Source organism: Aethalodelphis obliquidens, unplaced genomic scaffold (assembly GCF_003676395.1).
Source record: "Aethalodelphis obliquidens isolate GAN/ISIS:26980383/991018 unplaced genomic scaffold, ASM367639v1 scaffold30, whole genome shotgun sequence".
NCBI classification, from domain to species: Eukaryota; Metazoa; Chordata; class Mammalia; order Artiodactyla; family Delphinidae; genus Aethalodelphis; species Aethalodelphis obliquidens.
This window is the reverse complement of record NW_020837974.1, coordinates 10,130,585-10,151,900: the sequence shown is the minus strand read 5'-3', so window position 1 is coordinate 10,151,900 and position 21,316 is coordinate 10,130,585. Positions and strand designations below refer to the sequence as shown.

Genomic DNA, 21,316 nt, shown 5'->3' with positions numbered 1-21,316 from the left:
AGGATGCATTGGCGCCCCCTGGACAGGGGACTTGGATGATTCTTTTATTTATTTATTTATTTATTTTATTTTATTTTATTTTATTTATGCTGAGGCTCCAGAGCGCAGGCTCAGTAGTTGTGGCGCACAGGCTTAGTTGCTCCACAGCATGTGGGATCCTCCCGGACCAGGGATCGAACCCATGTCACCTGCATTGGCAGGCAGACTCTCAACCACTGCGCCACCAGGGAAGTCGGACTTGCATGACTCTTGAGGTATGTCCTGAACCACAGTGAACTGGGGCTCTCCCAGAGCTGCTGTTCCCCAGTCTCCCTACTTCATTGTCCAGGACTCTAGAGTTTTGTATCCTGTCTATCTGATTGCGCCAGCAGGACCTGCTGGTCAGCCATCACACACAGTTGCACAGGTTGTGCACTGCCCAACTCTAAGGCCACTCTTTACACAGACTGTGCAATGAATGAGCCCTCCCCACCAGAGTTGTGATGTACCACCTGCCCAGCTGCCTGGGCAGCAGATGTGTCTTGGGTTCTGATCAGAGCTAGTTGGGATTTTTGCCTGCCCTTGAAAAGCATTTTCCAAACAGACTCAATGGTTCTGGGATCATCTCTCCGTGCCTTGTCAGCCAGGCCCCTTGAGGTCCACCTCGCTATGGCGCTGACAGGGTTCCATGTGGCCTGTGCCCTCCCTGCCCAAACCGGAGCTGGATGGAAACTAGTCCACCTTGAACCTGTCGCTCATTGTACAGGGGAATGAAGCAGCCCAGGGTTCACCACCCCCAGGTGCCAGGTTGGGACTGGAACCCAGGTCTCTTGACCCCAGGCTCTTGGTTCTCTTCCCGCACTCCCAGACTGCTTTCTCTAACCCTGTTGTTTCATCCTGTTTCTAAGCACCATGCGGGCGTCTAGAGGGCAAACACTTCTCCTCCTCCCCGGGTTTCCCAACAGCACTCAGCAGCAGGCTGGGTAATTGCTGGGTTTCGGTCCTCTCTCCAGCTCCTTGTAGACAAAGTACAGAGAGGCCACGAACACTGGGGCCCGGCATCTGGGGTGTTGATCTAGCCACGGCTCATTAGAGAGCGTGAAGTTGGGACTGGAGACTTGAGCGCCTCCCGGAGAGGGGGCAAGTCAAGGCAGTGCCACACAGGGGCAAGCAGTGTTTGCTCTGATTGGGGCTCCTCTGGCTTTGGGGGTAGGCATGTGGCCACAGTTCACTCTTTTGCTCATCAGACTTTGAGTGTTGTTTCTCTGTCCAGCCAGTGTCAGGTACAAGGTGTGTGTACAGAGAACCCACCGTCCCTGCCTGTGAGAGTTTATGGTCCACTGGGGGAAACAAGTATTACTTGTAATAGCGTGTGGAAAGCACTCAGGACCATCATGTGCAGTTGTTCAGGTTGTACACAGCCCAACTCTAAGGGCATCTTACACATACACTGTGAGATAAATGAACTGTCCCTCTGAGGTGTGATGTACCACCAAGCCCAGCTGTCCACAGTGGCTTTAACATCCAGACAGGATCACCCGTGTGGTAGGAAGTGAGAGAGAAGAGGTGGTGGGGCCAATCAGAAAAGGTTTCACCCCAAAGAAAACGCTTAAACTGGGTCTTGAAGGATGAGTGGCACGTCTCCAGCCAAAGAAGAGGGAAGGGGGTGCCGGGCAGTGGAAAGAGTATTTGTCCACCTTTGGGGGCGTGAGACAAGGAGGCAGGCAAGAGTGGGGGAGTGAGGCAAGGGGAGGCTTCTAGGCAAGCGCTCACGTGGAGGGGGTGATGGAGAGAGGGGAAAACAGATCTCAGAGCGACTTGGGAGGTAAGATGGGGTGAGCTCAGAGATGTGTAGGACTTGAGGGGGTAAAGTTAGGAGAGCAGGAGGCCTGCTCCCGAGTGTGTGACCAGAGCAGTAGCTGCAGGTCCCTCCGACTGACTCGCCCTCCTGGAGGCCTGCCCACGCCAAGGTGCCCATTCCGAGATAATAGCTGGCACTTGGCCCCTGGAGACGGGTCACATCAACAGCGTAGTCATACCCCATCGGCAGCAGAGGCCGATGTTGCCTTCTGCCGGTGTTTATGCCCTCCAGGGCCATTTATATGGTCTATTTCTGGAGCATCCCTCACCCCCGAGAGGGCACAGGGAGCAAGTACCACATCTGTTTGCCTTCTCAAGGCTCTGGGATGACTGGGTGGCCACTCCCCCCACCCAGGGAGTCCTTGCTTGTGGCAATCTGGTGACTGGCGGTGGGGGTGGGGTGGGGGTGGGCTTCTGAGGCTCTTTCTTAGCACACAGGGGTCCCCAAGGAGGAGCTAGGCCAGACCAGTGGTTGCCATTCACTAAGTGATAATTTGCCATTGTCGCCCAGCAGTTATAGATTTCATTTGTCCGGGCAGTAGTTGCAAATTGGATATGGGACAGGCAGGGACAGAGATGTAATTTGAAAACCAAAGAGCTGGAGGGAAATTGAAGAGTGTGGTGCTGCTGGTTGAGCAGAGTGTTGGTGGGGGGGGGGCGTGGCGGGGGAACGCCACCTTGTTCACAACTCTGGCGAAGCGTTTTCCTTGAAGTCGGGTTCACCGAGGTATAAGTCACATATACAGTAGAAGCCGCCCCTTTTAGGGTACAGTCCTTCGGGTTGTGACAAATGTATATCATCTTGTCACCACCACCGTCAAGAACCAAACACCTCCTTCACCCCAGAAGTTCCCCAGTGGCCCTCAAATGTCAGCCCCAACCCAACCCCTGGCAACCAGGAATCTGTTCTCCATCCTTACAGTGTAGCCTCTTCCAGCATGTCACATAAATGGCATCACATAGTACGTTTCCTGTTGAGTCTGGCTGTAACTTAGCAAAATGCCCTTGAGATTCGTCCACATGGTTGCAAGAATCAGTAATTCAGTCCTTTCCGTTGCTGACCAGTATTCCCTGGGGTGGATGTGCCACAGTTTACCCAGTTCTCCGGCTGAAGGGAGAACGTTTGGGTTGTTTCCAGTTCGGGGTGATTACAGATAAAAGCTGTAAACATTTGCATACCGGCCTTTGTGGGGCTGTATGTTTTCATTTCCCTTGACTAAATACCCAGGAGCAGGGTTGCCAGTGGGCATGTAGGTTTCACTCTATAGAAACCTGACAAACCATCTTCCAAACGGCTGTACCCTTTTGCAGTCCTACCGGTTCCAGCTAATCTCACTACTTGTGGAAATTTAAAGAATAAAGTGAAAAGGGTGCTGCGGGGCTTCTGTGGATAAGGCTTCCGTGTGGCAGGATGGCTGCCAGGAGAGGGGAGCCAGGGGGGCGGAGATCCGCGGACATTCCGGCCACCCCCATCCCCGGCAACGCCGCATCCACTTCAGGATCGCTTTCCCATTTTAATCTTCGTAGAAGTGCTGTTCGGGCCCTTGCCAGGCTTACTCGTTGGGCCTCCTTCTGTCACGGCTTCCTATGATGGATGGGTTTTACACAGCGGGCATGGAGCCCGAGCTGAGCCCCGTACTTGAGATCAGCGACACCAGATAAATCAATGACCGTGGGCAGTTCCCTGCCCAGCGCTGCCTGTGCATGCCGTCTCTCCCTGCAGCTGCGCCTGGGGTGTTCTGGGGGCCAGTCTAGCTGGATGGGGGACAGGGAGACGGGCGTTGAGGGGGTGGTAAGCCCCTCAGCTGGAGACAGCCTCAAAGCCCAGCCCAAGGGCTGTCTGGACACGTAGCCCAGCGTGTCTGCCAGGTGCCAAGAGCGTGCTCAGGGCTGAGACCGGCAGGGATGAGTTACAGACGGACCGAGTGATTGCCAGACCCTCCCTGGCCTTGGGAAATTGATGGTCCCATTTGGGGGAGGAAATGAGCAACTTACACCCCAGGCTAAGCAGTATTACCAAAGGCAGCATGTGGCAGTTCAGGGATCCCTGCCGCACAATGGCACAGACAGCCACGCCCCTCTCTCCTGCAAGTGAGAAAAGTACCCTAAAGGCTGGGCTGTCGGTTGGGTGATGCGAATTAGGCCGTAAATGACTGTGGGAGCTCTCGAGTTGGTGAGGAGAGGGGCCAGGACCATGGGCCGGGGACGTGACACAGCGACAGAGGCCTCAAGGTCAGAATGTGTGTGGGCAGCGGAGGGCACGGAAAACACAGTTCATCTGCATGAGCCCTGCCAGAGCTGCCCTTGGGCCTGTAGGGGACCCTGGAGGCTGGCCGGCTCAGGGGTCCTCAAAGATCGGGGGGTGCAGAGGAAACCGTCAGCGTCCCTAGGCCTCTCTGAGTCCTCCTGAATCAAAACGGAGGCAGTGGAGGGAGAAATAAGTAGCCCCCGAGCAGCCTGGGGCAGAGCTCTGGGTAAACCGGGTCACGGCGTTGGGAGAGGGGGCGGGGGCTGAGGCGGGCGGCTGCCACAGGGTCTGCTGGGACTTACAATACCCCGTGTCTGTCTGTCCGTCCACCCAGGTGCAAGTTCTTCAGTCTGACCGAGACCCCGGAGGATTACACCATCATTGTCGATGAGGAGGGCTTCCTGGGTAAGTGCTTCTCTCCCCAGGGGCTTGGCTGGACTGGGGCCGGCAGTCGGTGCCAGCTGCCCGCCCCCCTCCCCTTATTTCTGTCCCCACCTGCTGGTGGCAGAGCTTCCTCCTGTCCTGTGTTCTGGCTGATCCCCTCCCTTTCTGCTCGCCAGACTTTTTCCCAGGAAAGGCCCCAGAGCTGAAAGGGGCGGTGCCTCCCCAGCCAGGAGCTAAAGCAACCAGGAAGGCAGGGGGCATGTTCTCTGGGACTCCTGCCGCGAGGGAGGTGCTTTCAAAACATCTTCAGTCCTTGTTCGAACAGGAACGTGCCCCAGTCACCATCCTTTTATGATTTTCCTTTATCTTCCTTCCATCTTTTAAATCGAGATAGAATTCACGTACCAGAGAGTGCGTCATTTTAAAATGTACAGCAGTTCCGTGGTCTTTGATATTCCCAAGGTTGTGCAGCCGTCACCACTATCCGGTTCCAGAACACTTCCGTCACCCCAGAAAGAAGCCTCCACATCCTTTTAGTTTTATGATTGAAGTTCGTTACGTTTGTCCGGCTCTAAGGTAACATTGAGTGTTCATTGGTGGCGAGTGCTGACAGATACGTATTACTTGATGCGAAGGTGTTGTGCTTGTCCTGTGATTATCAATGAGGAACTGAGAGTGGAGGCGGGGAGTCGTGGGTCCAGACTCACCAGCAGAGGAGCTGGGCCCCCTGAGAGCTGGTGGTCATTCAGAACTGCTAAGTTAGAGTCTTCCGAACATGTAGAGATAGCAACAAATCCAACAGTTTTTAAAACCCTAGCCCTACCCACAAGACAGCTACTGGTCACTTTTTTCGTGGTTTTCTTTCCAACTTTTCTCAGGCGGTCTGTTTAATTTATAGAAATGTTTTCACTTCACATAACAACAAAATATGCTGTGATATCACAGCCTTTCAGCAGCAGCCCTGGTTCCTTGCCCAGGCCCCTACGGTTGGAGCTGAAGTTATTTTCATTGTCCTCCAATGAGAAATTTATAAACTCTTGTCAGTGCATAACATGTATTCTTAGGCAGGTTGATTCCCAAAACAGAGTCTGAGAAATGGCATTGTGGAGTCAGGAGTTGACTGTTTTGTGGTTCCCGATGCGTATCGACCCTCTTTACTTTTACTGGTGAGAGAGTGAAGCCCCAGGAAGCGGCTTCCCAGCTACGCCCTGTTGTCCTCGCACGCACGTGGTCTAGGGCACTGAGTCAGTATTGGGGACTGGGCTCGGTGCCCCACATCCTACGGGCCCCCCATGCCTCCAAAGGGGGGCGGCTGTGTGGCCAGAGCAGGAATGGGGCAGACCCCACTGGAGGCCCTGCCCCTTCGCCAAGGACACCTGTGTCGTCAGTCACTCATTCATTCATTCATTCATTCATCAGAATTTTCTTTTCTTTTTTTTTAATATTTATTTATTCAGTTGCGCCAGGTCTTAGTTGCAGCAGTGGGGCTCATTAGTTGCAGCAGGCGGGCTCCTCAGTTGTGGCTTGAGGGCTCCTTAGTTGTGGCATGCCAACTGTTAGTTGCCGCACACATGTGGGATCTAGTGCCCTGACCATTGGGAGTGTGGAGTCTTAGCCGCTGCGCCACCAGGGAAGTCCCCCATCAGACATTTCCTGAGCCCAGGAACCACAGACCGGAATGTTGCCTTAGCCACAACTCACATGAAGAATGTCTGCTCAGGCAACCCAAGCACATGTTTATTTTCTCATGGGCATTCAGGCCTTTACACAGAACTGCTGAGAATCAGGGCACCTCGGATGTAGAAAGAACACCCCCAGAGTGTCTGTTCTCTGGGAAGGGATATTCTATCTAATCCACCTCCCCAGACCAGTATCTCTGACTAACTGTCTACCTCTGAAGGCAGCAGGTAAGAAAACTCCTTGAGCAGGGAGAGCGGGAGGCTGCAGGACCTGGGGAGCCAGTTTTGCTGGTCCTGGAAGGCTGTGTTTGCAGGAACTGTCTGTAACCAGGGAGCCGTCCTTTGGCTGAGCTGAGTGTCGGGTTATTCTGAGCCAGCCCCGGGGTGGGGGGTGGGGCAGTATTTACTGAGCACCTGCTGCGTGCCGTGCCGGCATCTTGCTGAGCCCCGGAATGAGAGACCCCACCTCCGACCTGCCAGCTAATTACACCATTAATTGTGGAGCTGCCATTGCAGTGGGTGCTGTGCAAGGAGGGTGTGGATGCTGCAAGAGCAAGTCACAGAGGACGCTCCGCCGTGCAGGAGACCCCACGGGAGAGGCCCTTGAAATAGGAAGCAAGACCAGAGCTGAGTCTTGGACCTCCACGCCCACCCCTCCGCCATTCAACATAGATTAATGCACTTTACCAGCCCTGCCGGTGCTTCTGTCTGCAGACACTGTGCTAAACACTGGAAACGACTCTTAACGGTCCTCACTTTATAGATGAAGAAGTTGAAGCACAGACACGTGGTGTGCAGCCTGCCCGAGGCCTCGCCACTGGTGTCATTTATGCATGTTTCCACGGGCCAGGCCCCGGACAGGGTAAGGCAGGGCAGACCAGGAGGTATAAGGACTGAGCCTCAGCTCCTGAGGGACTTACAGACCCTGAGGTTCCCTGGAACCGTAAACAATGGAGGCGAAGTCTCGATCTGCCTCTCCCTTAACCTGAGTGGCTGGAACGGAGCCGGTGACAAAGGGGTCATCGGCTTACTCTTTAGTACAGGGTAGGTAGGACGTGGGGAAGCAGGTTTCAATTATTAGCCCAGGAGGGGCCCAGCCGCTCTGTGACTTCTGAGCCAGGGTCTCACTTCCAGGCCGTGACTCCTGGTCAGCACGTCAGGCTGCTTGGATATCCATCGTTACCAGAGAAAAAACTGTGTACATAGATTTAAGTAGTAAGTCTCTCTCGCGCTTACACTGTGGAGCCGCAGGGGAAAACCATACAAAGTAAGACTCCCGTTCCCCCTCCGCCACTCTTAACGGTTAACTGGAGCCCAGCAGAGGCATATCACCTCCTGGGATCATTCCAGTGGCCTGAAGGGTAGAGAGTGGAGACCCATTTTACAGGTGAGGAAGCCGCCATTTACGTGCCCAGAGTCGCCGTGAGTGACAGAGGGGCATTTGAAGCCGGAAGTGCTTTCAGGGTGGTTCCAGCCGAAATGAGGAGAAAGTGCTGCTGAGAAGTGGTGGTTCCCAGCAGACCAAGGTCACAGGAGCACCTGAGAAAAAGGGGGCAGGCCCAGGGCAGTCTGCTCTCAGAGGGCAGGATTTGGGGTGGGGTGGAGGCTGCAGTGAGAGATAGCGATGCTGAGTTCTAGCCTCTCGCCTCGCTTCTAGGGGGGTTCTCTCAGGAGACTCCTCTTCGGAAGGGAGTCTGGTCTTGTGGCTGCCCCGGTGGGACCAGGGAGGGATGCTGGCTGTGTCACACCGTACGAAGGATGGCGCCCCGTCTCCCAGCTCTGCACATGTTGCTTCTCACCCAAGGGCTTCCCTTGGCCACTGTTGACATCAGCCAGGGTACATTGGTTATTGTTCGCCAACAGTTACCTCCATTGTGAAGCTTTTATGGTTAGAAACCAGCGGCTGTCTGCGATTCACGTGTACGTAAGATGCTGGACCTTTCCTGGGAGGGAGGGGCGCTCGTCAGTGACATTAACCAGGCAGCTCCTTGTTGGTTGTGGAATTTTAGAGGCTCTTGGCTCAAATGGATGCTGTGTGTCTGTGTGGCCAACAGAAGGGAGGTGCGTGTGTGTATTTTGAGCTCTTACGTATTTAATGAGCACTTACTTTGTGCAATGCTAGGTGTTCTCAGGGACCCAAAATAATGGGAGCAGCAGCGCCTGCCCTGACCTCTGGGTAGGTTTGCGGTTGGAGGGCCCAGTGCACATCGGGGGGCCCCCACCCGTCACAGTCCCCTTGTGTGTGTCGGTGCGATCTGCAGCACACTTGGGACTTGGTGCCATGATTGGTCGAAAGATGGAGGGAGGAGGATGTCGAGAGGTAACTCCTGGCCTCACCCAGGGCTGAGGGGAAGACCCAGGTTCTATCCAGCCTCTGCTACCTTCTGGGCAAGTGGCTCACTGACCTGGGGCCTCCGTGGCCTCGTCCCTAACACAGGATCACCTCCTTCCCTCCCTCCCAGTTCTGTAAGGTGTGTGTGTGGCTGTATGACAGGCATCAGGGAGTCACCTGCCACCTCCACTTTGCGTGTCCACCAGGGCAAACAGTGCAGTGCCCATCAGCACTCCCTGCATCTCCCGCCTAGCTCTGAGCTCCTAACTTACTAATTCAGTAGTACCCCCAGCAGGGGTCCCCTCTGCACGAGGTCCAGGTCAGTGAAGGAGCTGGGATCCCAGTCGGGGCCAGTTCTTCACTGTGCCCTGAAGCCGACCCCTCCCTCCCGGTGAGCACTGATGGAGGATGACGCACACCTGCCTCTGGAGCGTCTCCCGCGTTGTGTAGAATAACAGACTGGCAGCTCAGCCTGGAGCTGAGATTACATCTCCCGGGATGGGAGGAGGGGTGGACCTTGAGGATGGGGTGCCTGCTGCAGGGAGGGCTGCTTCCCTGGAGAGTCCCTCGCATCACTCCCATGACACCTCAGCTCTTGCCCGCCCACCCGCTTCCCTCGACCTCTCCAGGGCTGCCTCGTGGCAAAGTCCTTCCCACGAGGTCTCCACATTCTACACCCCCAGGTGTGGATATCTCGCCGTGTTGACCTGTAGTGCACATGCTTCTTATCTTTTCATTCCACTCAGTATAATTTCCCAGGATCAGATAGCCTTCAAAAGTGTGTTTTCCCGATACCCTTTGTATTTTGACAGTTTTCAGACTTGCACAACCGTTGAGAGCCTACAATTAACACCCCTGTTCCCTCCACCTGAAACTAGACTTGCCGGCTGGTCACCTTTGAGGACAACTGTTTTCACTTCTTGTCCATAAACAGTGCACACATACATTTATTATTTAATGGACCACTTGAAACTAAGACCTCAGGACAGCTCACCCTGAATACCTGAGCCTGTATCAGCTGAGAATAAAAGCCCTCTCCTACTTACCACACCTACAGAATGAGACATTAATTGCAGAATTCATACCTACCATAAATTTTATATTCTGATTTCCTTCATGATTGGGAAATGTGTTTCATAGCTGAAAAACCTGTTTTTTAAACAGACGCATCGTATTCTGTCACAGATGAACTGTGGTTCGTCTGCCCGGCCCTGGCGTTGACTTTTTTGGTAGCTCCCAGGTCTTTGTCTTAAATCCTTTTGGGTTGAACGTTCATACCCATAACTCTTTCTTTGTCCCATGTGTAACTACTCCTTTACAGTGAAACTGTACATGTTTAAACTCTTGATACATTTTTCCCCAACTTCTGTCCAGAAACCAACAAAACTCCCAGCAGCAGCGTTATAACAGAAAGGCTTTGGCACTTGGCAAGCCCTCGGACGCCAGGCACTTAGCTACGCACTCGATGGGGATTATCCCATTAAATCCTCCAAGCGTCTTCTGGAGTCTATCCTGATTTCATCAGCCCAACATTTGAAAACTAAGAAACCAAGAGGTGGTGATTTCGTTCAGAGTCACACAGCCAGGACACAACCCGCCCACCTGACCCCAGGACTCGTGACCCCGCTGCAGGCAGGGTGGGAGAAGCCTGACCAACTCTGTCAGAGGACGTGACCACTTAGCACAGGGAACCACAGGGCCTGCAGCCGGAAACGGGGGACTCCTGGGGAGGTAGGGTGGGCTCCCAGCAACAGAGCTGCCGACTTGCTTTCTGGGAGGTGGCAGGCGTCCTCAGCGACCCGCCAGGGAGCGTCCTCAGCTCTGATGGGCTATTGGACGATGGGCAGTGACAGTATTAATAATCCCTTTCAGTCTTGGAATGTGTCTACTTTTCCTCTAGGGAAGAGCAAGCTGGCTCCCTCCTGGCAGCTCCTGGCAGCCCAGCCCCCAGCCCTGCAGCGGCACCTCGGGCACCCTGAGGCTTGGCCTGGGTGACGATGGGACCAGGCAGGCCTTCCCTTGCCCCCGAGTGCCAGGGCAGCATTTGGGGTCCCTGGGGCCAGAAGCAGCGAGCACTGTGGTCTCCAGCTGCTTTGCTGCTCTGACAAAGCTCACCCTTCTGGAAGCTTCAGAGAGGTGACCACTGACCCAGGGCTGACCTCCCTCTCAGTCCAGGCCTGCTGCTTGAAGCACCTCAGTGGGTTCCATCCAGGACTGAGAGCTGGGACCGGCGGGCAGACCCACTCCCGCTCACCGGCCGCCCAAACCCTGAGTAGCGTTTGGATTGAGCTGAACTCCTCTGGGCAGTGGCAGCCTGCAGGCTGCCCACCATCCCCCACCCGCCCACTTCTGTCCCCATTTCCGGTCGGCCTCAGGCCTGGGCTTCTCCGCGGGACCCGTCCAAACCCGCTGAGAGACTCCTCGGAGCAGAGCCTTGGTACCCTAGCACCCCCTAAAAATGCACATACCCCAGCGCTTTGCAGACTTGGAGGGAATGGCCTTCACCACTGTATCAGCAGCAGCTTCCCAGCAGCCTCTGCTGCAGAGGACGGAGCCAGGGTTAGAGTTTGTCACTGTCTGAGCCCAAAGCCTGTGTTCTTTGCCACCACCCTCACGTGCTCGCCGAGGACCCCACTGCTAAAGATCAGGCCCCACTGGATTGTGGAACTCAGGCGGGGGACAGAGGGCAGGCCTGAGGCTGGGGCAGCAGAGGCTCCACCTGCCAGGTGAAGGCCTTACAGGGCCAGTGGAACCACGGTGCCAGAATTGGGACATTGGAACCTCAGCTGCCCGGACCCCCCCGCCAACTTTACAGTCCTGAAGCTAATCCCTGCAAGAGGGGTTCTCGCGACACCCCACCACGGGCTGGTGGCGGGACGGGTCTGGACAGACATGCCACGGTGCCAGAATGAGGTGCCCTCCCCATTTACTGCACTGTGACCTTGAGCCAGTCAGCTTCCCTCTCCGGGCCTGAGTTTCCTATTCTGTGAAATGGGGCAGGGACTGACTTCTGAGCCAGGTCTATAAGCAAATGGACAGCGTTCTGCACTGCTGGACTAAGAATTCAGAGAAGTTGGCAGTGTCTGGGGGTGACACTGGCTCCCCCGGGGCCCTCTGCCTGATCCTGGGAAGCCGGGTACAGGAGCGTGGGATGATGTCGAAGGCCGCCCTCCACCTGGGGTCTGGCAGTGTGACCAAGCCCTGACCACAGAGACTGAGCTGGGGTGGGGGCGCGCGGTGGGAGCAGAGAAGGTCGATGGGTGGGAACAGGGGCCCGGGCAGAGCAGAGGGGCGGGGACAGCTGCCACGTCCCTCCTCACCCATTCTTCTGGAGCCTCCGTGTGCCAGGCGCTGAGAATAGCAGAAAACAAAGCCGTTGGAGACAACGGCCCCAGGGCGCTGGCGTGCCAGTGAGGCCAATTGTAGACTTGAACTGGCCACTCACCCCACGCGGCCATGGGGATTTAAAGGAACCAAAATTAAGTGCAACTTAAAATTGTATTTCTTCTGTAGCACTGACCACATTTCAAGTGCTCTGTTACCACATGGGGTAAGTGGCTTTGGACGGCGGAGGTATAGACCATATCTATCATCCCAGAAAGCCCTCTGGGGCAATGCTGGTTCCCAGCGGCACGAGGACTTTGGCTTTTACTCCAGAGAACGTGGAAAGCCACTGGGCAGTTTTGAGTTGTGAGGAGCTTGGAACAGGCAGGCAGAGAGGCAGGTTCACAAAAGCTGACATGGTCCTGATGTGTTAGCATGCGGTGATGGAAAGGACCCCTCCAGAATTTTCCTAAGATGGCTTTTGGGGTTCTGCCCTACTGAAAAGTGAAATTAAAATTTTTTATTAAGTATTTTATTTATTAGTATATTAAAATGGTGCTTCAGATGACAGACCATCAAGGCACCCTGGCCCTCGGTGGCTCCTGGGGCTGTCTTTGCTTAAGATGGCAGGGTTGGGGGCTCACAGCACTGCCCCCAGGAAATCCCCTCCATGGCCAGTTCCAGACCCCTTGGAATTTCAGAATTGAACTGGGACACTCAGTTCTGGGGAGCGTGTTTCCTCTGGCGGTCCTGGGGCTGAGAAGTCTCTCTTCTGACACCCCAGATGACAAGCGGAGAGACTAGATGTGGAAGCCTGAGATCAGGCTTTCCTCCTGCCTCCCCCACTCCCAAACCCCTTCCCTTCTCTGGGAAGCAGCCTACCTCTCCAGCCAGCCTGGCGGAGGACTGGCCCCTCTCAGCCAGCAGGGCCAATGGGCTCCGTAGGCTGTGGTTGCCATGACGACCTTAGCTGGGCAGGTAGGAGCCTGGTTGAGGCTTCCGGAGCCATCTTGCTGAGGCCAGCACAGCCCAACCCAGCTTCCCTCGGGCAGCATCATGATCATCGCAGCCCCCTTAACTCACCAGTGTCCGGCCGCCTCTTCTTAGCGACCCCCTTGCTGGGGACCTGGCCCTTCTTCCCATGTGGTGCCCAGCATCGAGCATAAGGGTCTGTTTGTAAGTCAGATCTGGGTTTGAATCCTGGCTCTGTTATTCCCTGTCTAAGTGATCTTGGGTAAGTCACCAGCCCCTCAGAGCTCTGGTTTGTCACATGTATGGGGTGAAATGACAGTCCTGGTACGGGGTGGGTTCGAGCAGGCGACTGTGATGCGTGGAGAGTTCCATGTGCAACCTGTGCTCTGTTCTGTGGCTGCCTGTCCATGCAGCCGTGCACATGTGTGTACCATGTCCCGTGCACAGTCTCCCCTGGGTACTCTTTCTGCAGGACGGGGTGGAAGGATGGTCTTTGTGAGCTAGTCAAGGAGACTGGGCGATCACTGCCGCTCTGAACCTCCCCGACCCTGCCCCTGCCGGTGCCCCCGCCCCCAGGATCCCCAGGCTCTCAGGAGGGACTTGGGTAACAGTCACTGCCCACTGGAAGGTGGCAACCTCAGGAGGCCTTCTGGAGCTGAATGTGCTTCCAGAGGGGCCTGAAGTGCAGGTCTAACTGAAGCAGGGAGGAAAATCCCGGGCCCCCCACCCTGTCTTCTCCTGGCCTCCCCTCTACCTCCCCAGCCCCTGGGAGGTTCCTGGGAACCCAGTTTGAGAACCATGGGACCCAGTCCACCGGTATAAGGTGGTGATGGCAGCACCTGGTACCCAGAAAGGTAGTGAAAACCAGAAATAACAAAACTGTTACTGCTGAGTACGCATCACTTCACAGCTGGGGAAACTGAGGCCCAGCACAGATAAACCCCTTGTTCCCATGGTCCCTGCCCTACTGAGCTGCTGGGCACATCCAGAGTCCTGTAAGAGCCTTCCCTGCTCGGTCCTCCCCGGATGGGACCTTTAAGGACGATCTCGGCCTCCTTTGACAGATGAGGGCGCTGAGGCCCAGAGGGCGGGCTGGCCGAGGTCACACATCTGGGGCCCATCAGTCATAAGCTGGCCTTCTGTGTCCCCCTCCAGAGCTGCCCTCCTCGGAACACCTGAGTGTGGCCGACGCCACCTGGCTGGCCCTCAACGTGGTGTCGGGTGGTGGCAGCTTCTCCAGCTCCCAGCCCATCGGTGTGACCAAGATCGCCAAGTCGGTCATCGCCCCACTGGCCGACCAGAACATCTCTGTGTTCATGCTGTCCACCTACCAGACGGACTTCATCCTGGTGAGCAAGCTGCAGCCCACGCCCAGGCAACGTGGGCGCCCCCTTGGATGTGGTCTGCAGAGTTTGTGCCTCTCCCCACCGGTTTCGTGATCAGCTCAGAGAGAGGTCAAGCGTACCTTAGGGTCATCAGTCCAGTGTCAGCATGGCCCTGGCTGGTCTAGTCCCACCCACTGCCTGCCCTTTGTGTGGACCATGCTGGGTTTAAGCTGGAGGCCAGGAAGTGAGGGCTGGGGGTGCATGTGGGTGGGATGCCCCCCTCGCTGGATGTCTGGCTCCCCCAATCCCATACCCCTCCCCTGGGGTGGCAAGTGTGTCTGGCCATGGAGCCAGCGGCATTTCCTGGCTACCGTGTTATTCATGCTCTTCTCCCATAGGGCGTGGCCACCCTGGAGAGTCCTCCCAGGCCAGGGACAGGTGTGGCCACCACACAGAAGAGGGAGTGGGGGAGTGGACCTGCACCTCCTAGCCCTCGGCACGGTGTCTTCTCCCCTCTGCATCCTCCCTGCTGCCCCTGGGGAGGCACATGCCCCTGGTCCCAGGCTCCCGTCCCCAACCAGGACAGCGGGAGGCAAGGACAGGGGAAGCTCGTTCTGGGGACAGAATCTCAGAGTGAAGGGGCTGGTGGCCCCAGGCCCACTCCATCCAGGGACCATGGTACACTCCCTCTTTGACTCCCCGTCCCCAGGTGCGTGAGCGGGACCTGCCCTTCGTTACCCACACCTTGTCATCAGAGTTCACCATCCTGCGGGTCGTCAATGGCGAGACAGTGGCAGCCGAGAACCTCGGCATCACCAACGGCTTCGTGAAGCCCAAGATGGGTGAGTTGCGGGAGGGGGAGGGTTGTGCAGAGAGACCTCAAGAAATTACCAGGTCCTACCCAGGGCAGCCCCATTCTCAGAGCATCAGTTGAGGGCCAGGCATAACACGGTACCACAGTCCTGATCAGACTCTGTTCCCAAGGTCTAGCCAGGGCAGTGGATGTGGATGCAGCCAGCAATGGCCAGAGACCACTTCTGACCCAGTCCAGGCTATCAGGCCAGGCCTCCCAGAGGCAGTGACTCTCAAGCTGAAGCTTGGAGCACAAGTAGGAGCTAAGCCCGGTGGTGAAGTTTGGGAAGGGCGTTCCAGGCAGGCAGCGTGGCATGTGCAAAGGCCCGGGGGCCTGGGGGTGGGGCTGGAGGCTGGAGAAGCGCTGGGCCAGGTCTTGCAGGGCCTGCAGCCAGCCTCCCCAGAGCAGCTGCTGGCTGACCCCACCCCTCTTCCTGGGCCCTCTCCTGCCCCACGATGCTCCTCTCCTCCCGGCCTCAGCGCCCCTTGTCTTTGTGCTCTCACAGTCCAGAGGCCCGTCATCCACCCACTGTCCAGCCCGAGCAACAGGTTCTGTGTCACCAGCCTGGACCCGGACACACTGCCCGCTGTTGCCACACTCCTCATGGATGTCATGTTCTACTCCAACGGGTAGGGCCTCCTCGGGTGTGAGGGGCTGGTGGGTGGCCAAGGGGAGACACGGCTCTGTCTAGTAGCCCCAGTCTGAGGTGGGAGGCACAGACCTGCCCTGGGAGCTCATTTGAGAAGCAAGACATGGCTGTACCCCAGATCCCCATTCTAAGAGGGGAGAATGGCATTCCTTGGGAACCCCAAAACCTGGTGAAGCCCTAGGCCCACATGTGGATATAATAAACACCCCACTGTCACCTGAGCTCCTAGGGCAAGCCCAGTCATCTAAAGAGCTGGGAACTCAGGTTTTTTCATTTGGTGGGCGACAGCTTTGCATTTTTCCTCAGGGCAGATTGTAAGTTTTGGCCAGCACCAAGTGGAGCGGGGCCAGGGGCCAGTGAGCTGACAGTGACCATAGACTGTGCCCTGAGATGTGGGCCATCCCAGGGACAGAGAAGCCACCCCCAGGAAAGGGCAAGTGTAGCCTGTGCCGAGGGCGGGCTGGGACTCCAGAAACGCAAAGTGCAGTGCTCATCTCTGTGAGTGCCGTGGAATCGTCCACACCTCACAGATGCAGAGGCCGACGCAGGTAGTGCCTCAGGGTCCACCAGCAAGGCAGGATCAGAGCCAGGACTTGGCCGGTGCTCTTCCCAACACCCCCAGACTGATGGGCGGGGCAGGGGGGCCTGATGGGGCTTGGGGTGCAGTGGGGGCCCCACTCCACCCCTCACCAGCTGCCCCGGCCCCCAGAGTGAAGGACCCCATGGCGGCCGGCGATGACTGTGGCCACATCCGCTTCTTCTCCTTCTCCCTCATCGAGGGCTACATCTCCCTGGTGATGGACGTGCAGACCCAGCAGAGGTGAGCCGGGCCCCGGCCTGGAGGCTTGTGATGGGCTTATCACCCACTCGGTCCTAATACGTCCCTACCCCAGCCCTTCATTGCAGGTGAGTGGCCCCGGCTCACAGATGACAGGCCACTCAGAGACAAAGGCCCCGGGTCATCCAGCGCCATCCAGTGCTGTTTGTCCCTCACCCCCCCACCCCTGTCTGGAGCTGGGGGGGGGGGGGGGTACCCTGCCCAGCCTGAGCAAAGGGGGCAGTTGTTCCAAAGCCCGGTCCCAACCTTGCCTTCCTGCTCCCCCTACCCGCCCCCAGATGAGGAAGATGCAGAGTGAGTGCGCTGAGGGCTTGGGAGAGTCCTTGGGGCCCCTGAGCTCAGGCCAGACACCCCCTTGCTCTGGCCCTACATCAGTGCCCAAGGACAGGGAATGCTCCAGGGAGGGCTGGCAGAGGGAGCACCGTTAATATCTGGGGATTAACTTCACTCGCTCCCTTTCAAGGTTTCCTAGTAATTTGTTGTTCACGAGCGCATCTGGAGAGCTCTGGAAGATGGTGCGGATTGGAGGACAGCCCCTAGGATTCGGTGAGCCCTGGGGGGCGGGGCCGGCATTGCCGAGCGGCGGTATAGATGGGGAGACTGAGGTCCCCACAGCCCACGCGGTCCCTTGTCCAGTGAGTGACGGGAGGCATTGGCCTCGGAGGACGGAAGAGCAGCTTCAAGCAAAGCACTCTTCTCCGTCCCCTCCCCAATGAAAAATTAAAACCTGCTTCTTATTAGAATATTGGGAACATGATAAAAATAGAAGAGGAAAAAAAAATCTCTCCTTAGTCCCACTGTTGACAGGGAATGACTGTTGTCATTTTTAATGAGGTTTTTTTTTTTTTTTAACACAGTTGCCAAACAGCTCACAGTAAAACTCAAGACATCCCAGCCCCGCACCCTTTTCCCTGTGTGGTCACAGTGACCTGATCCCCCGGGAGAAAATTCACAGGAATCCCCCAAGACTCAGTCTAGCTTCAGTTTCCACAATTGTCCAAGCTGTCTTTGGTAGACAGTTTTTCCCATCAGCATATTCCAAGGGGCCACGGGTCTCAGACCCCTCGGTTAGAAGGGCCACACGGTACCGATTCTCCCGGCGCTGAGTGTAGGCTGCTGACCCCCTTGTGATGACTGCAGCGCGCTTTGTCTTGATGAGACATGATTTCTCTGGGCTAGACTTGTCAGACCCAAGACGTTGAACCCAGAAGAGGCTCTTGTTAAGTCACAGGACGTTTGTTTCGGGGAGCGCCCCTCAGCTGGCCCTGATGGGATCAGTAAATCCTGATTTCCCATAGACAGAGTGCAGAATGTTCCAGATGAAGCTCAGACTGCTCCAGGGGCCGTGGGGTCAGCCCAGGGGGCTCTGCTTCTGGGACGGGACGTGAAGGTGGCAGGGCATTTTGACCTGAGGGCCACAGGTCGGAGAGGGAACCCGGTTCTGCCACCTGCCTGTGGCTTTCTCTGGACAAGGTCGCAGATACACAGTAACTAGCAGGACTGGACAGCACCCCCTAACTTTGCTCACATCAAGGCCAAAGCCAGAGCCATCCCAGGGGCAGGACAGGGGGCTGCTTTCTGCAGTGCTAGGAAATGTACACTGAAGGCTCCTGGTCCAACCCTGGGCTCCAGCCTGTCTCTCGGGGCCACCTTCTCCACCGACCCCAGCATCTCTCCCACCCACATTTGCTGCCCAGTTTGGGGCCGTGCGGATATGGAGACCCAGTAGCCTAGAGGCAAGTTCGCCAGTGAAGGAGGCTGAAGGAAACCAGGGTGACCTTGGCGCTTAACCTCTGAGCCTCAGTTTCCTAGTCTGTAAAACAAGGATGATGGTACATCCTGCTTCAGGGTGGTGCGAAGTCCTCCATGACGTGTCAGTTACACCGGGTGCTCAGCAAGCAGCAGTTGCTGTCACTACCACATGTAAGGACGTGTAAGGCTTGGAGAGGGTTGAGGAAGGGAAGGCTTCCCAGAGGAGGTGGCCCCAGAGGTGACCAGTGGATGTTAACCCGGCTGACAGGGAGGAGAGGGCGGCACCAGCAGAGGTGGGTGTGACGCAGCGGTGCCTCTCCACAGTAGAAACAGTGGAAAAGAGCCTCACCAGGTCATCACAGGCAAAGGGGCAGGCGTCACTGGAGACTCAGAAGCAGGAAGTTGTGCATATCAGTTTATCTTTTTTTTTTCTCTTTTTACTGAAGTAGAGTTGATTTACAATGTTACGTTAATTTCTGCTGTACAGCAAAGTGATTCAGTTATATATACATATATATGTATTCTTTTTCATATTCTTTTCCATTTTAGTTTATCACAGGATATTGACTATAGTTCCCTGTGCTCTACAGTAGGACCTTGTTGTTTATCTATTCTGTATGTAATAGTGTGCATCTGCTAACCCAAACCTCCCACTCCGTCCCTCCTCCAGCCCCCTCCCCCTTGGCAACCACAAGTCTGATCTCTATGTCTGAGAGTCTGTTTCTGTTTTGTAGATAGGTTCATCTGTGTCATATTTTAGATTCCACATATAAGTAATATCATATGGTGTTTGTCTTTCTCTGTCTGACTTACTTCGCTTAGTATGATCATCTCTAGGTCCGTCCATGTCGCTGCAAATGGCATTATTTCATCCTTTTTTATGGCTGAGTAGTATTCCATTGTGTATATGTACCACATCTTCTTTATCCATTCATCTGTCAGTGGACATTTAGGTTGTTTCCATGTCTTGGCTGTTGTGAATAGTGCTGCTGTGAACATAGGGGTGCATGTATCTTTTCGAATTAGAGTTTTGTCTGCGTATATGCCCAGGAGTGGGATTGCTGGATCCTATGGTAATTCTATTTTTAGTTTTTTGAGGGACCTCCATACTGCTTTTCACAGTGGCTGCACCAACCGTGTGGGAGGGTTCCCTTCTCTCCACACCCTCTCCAACATTTGTTATTTGTAGATTTTTTAGTGACGGCCATTCTGACCCGTGTGAGGTGGTGCCTCATTGCAGTTTTATTTGCCTTTCTCTGATAATTAGTGATGCATTTCAGCGTATCTTTTTATCCCCAGCTTTGCTTCAAAGTTTACCAAAATACACTCAGTATAATAATATTACAGAAAAAAGAAAGTCAGGTTGAAGGGAGAATCGAGGTGGGATAGTAGATGAGACTTGAATCGTCCTACCATCTGCAGTTGCCCTGGGCTGTTTTGAGTGGCCTCACGGGCGGGCGACAGGGGACACAGTGTGTGATCTAGCAGGCAGCAGCTGGATCTACCTTCCCGGGATGTGGAGGGTTTTAGCGCCAGGCTAATAGCTATAAATAGCCCTGCAAGAAAAATAACTTGAGAATCTGAAAGATTCTAGACTGGCGAATTCCATATGTTTTAGACCACGGTTTGCAGGAAATATGTTTTCCATCACAGCCCAGCACACACATACACAAACAACTCTACGGTTTCACAAAACTGCACTCGCTCTGGTGCTGAGCTGTTTGCCCTTCCCTTTTCTGTTGTCATTTCATAAAACACTGGTTACCAGCCTTCTAAATTGATGTCCCCAGTGGGTCACCACCCACGGTTTGAAAGGCACCATTCTAGACCCTAATCTCCTACCCGCACCCCGCATCCCCTTTACAGAACTGCAAATGAATGTGTCTGTAGCGAAAGAATCTTAGGACACAACCGGTCTCCACCACATAACAGGACAGACAGTCACCAGAAGTGCAAGCACGAGGCCCGTGCAGCCACCAAAGGGGCCCATGGGTCCAGCCAGGAGCCCCAGGAGACCAAGCAGGAGACAGGAGCTTGAGAGACCTGCAGGGTCATGTCTAGGTCCCAGGGTGGGCTGACAAGCAGGACCAGGGCCGGGGAGTGGAAGGGTGCCGGGGAGGCTGGGGGTGGGGGAAGGGTGAAGCCCAGGTTGCTGATGCCCAGGCTCTGGCCCCAGAATCCCATGGGGAGCTGGTGGCCATATCTGTACTCTCCCACCCAATCGGGACAGCGCTGGGGAAAGGCATCATCGCCAGAATCAGAACAGTAGCTTTGAGGGGTTGTGCTGATGGAGAGAAGAGTGGTCCTCAGATCCTGGAGGTCTTCCTGTAGGAGGAAGCTTTGCATGGTGCCTTCAAAGAGGGGAGGAGGGTGGAGGAGAGGGGAGAACCATCCCCAGGCAACCCAAAGACCACCTTATTGGCTGAGGTTTGGAGGAGGCCAGAAGGCCACTGCTTTGGAGATCCAGAAGGAGAAGGAAATGACATTCCTCATGATCAGATGCCTGACACTACCTTTAGGACAGGCAGGGACCTTTACCCAGTGGGGACTCCGATGAGGAAACGGAGGCTCAGAGAGAGGAAGTGACTTGGCTACGTCATCTGACTAGAAAAGGGCGACAAAAAAGAGGGCCTGAACCCACGTCCTCTTATTGCCACGCTACCTCCAGCTCTGTTTAGGGAACTCGCAAGATGGCCAGGAAGATGAGTCCAAACTACGAGGCACGGAAACAGGCAGAGGGTGGTCACAGTTAGACAGAAGTGCCTTCTGTGGAGCCCTGAGGATGGAGAGCTCACTGCTGGCCAAAGAGATCAGAGAAGCCTGCTGGATGGAGGGGCGGGGAGTCTCTGGGAAGCTTGCGGGTACAGGGCGGGCACTGCCAGCAGAGGGAGGGGAGAGGCCAAGGCTGTGCTGGGTGGCCGGGTGGGGAGGACGCTAAACGTGGTCCCCGCCTCTGTCCCCAGATGAGTGCGGCATCGTGGCCCAGATCTCCGAGCCCTTAGCTGCTGCTGACATCCCCGCTTACTACATCAGTACCTTCAAGTTCGACCACGCACTGGTGAGTGTCCGGCACCGGCCCCCGGGCAGGGCAGGCCCGGCTCCAGGGGCTCACGGGTGTCTG

The 21,316-nt window shown here is 55.7% G+C and overlaps 1 protein-coding gene across 1 annotated transcript in view; it reads left to right on the top strand.

The window, feature by feature from the left end:
- CASTOR2 (cytosolic arginine sensor for mTORC1 subunit 2) overlaps window positions 1-21,316 on the top strand; it is a 54,986-nt gene that overhangs the window by 31,583 nt on the left and 2,087 nt on the right. Inside the window, exons 2-8 of the mRNA XM_027126196.1 lie at window positions 4,422-4,492; window positions 13,934-14,127; window positions 14,813-14,945; window positions 15,462-15,585; window positions 16,315-16,425; window positions 16,907-16,989; window positions 21,159-21,253. Of these exons, the coding sequence (XP_026981997.1) occupies window positions 4,422-4,492; window positions 13,934-14,127; window positions 14,813-14,945; window positions 15,462-15,585; window positions 16,315-16,425; window positions 16,907-16,989; window positions 21,159-21,253 (811 nt within the window). The remainder of the gene's footprint in view (window positions 1-4,421; window positions 4,493-13,933; window positions 14,128-14,812; window positions 14,946-15,461; window positions 15,586-16,314; window positions 16,426-16,906; window positions 16,990-21,158; window positions 21,254-21,316) is intronic.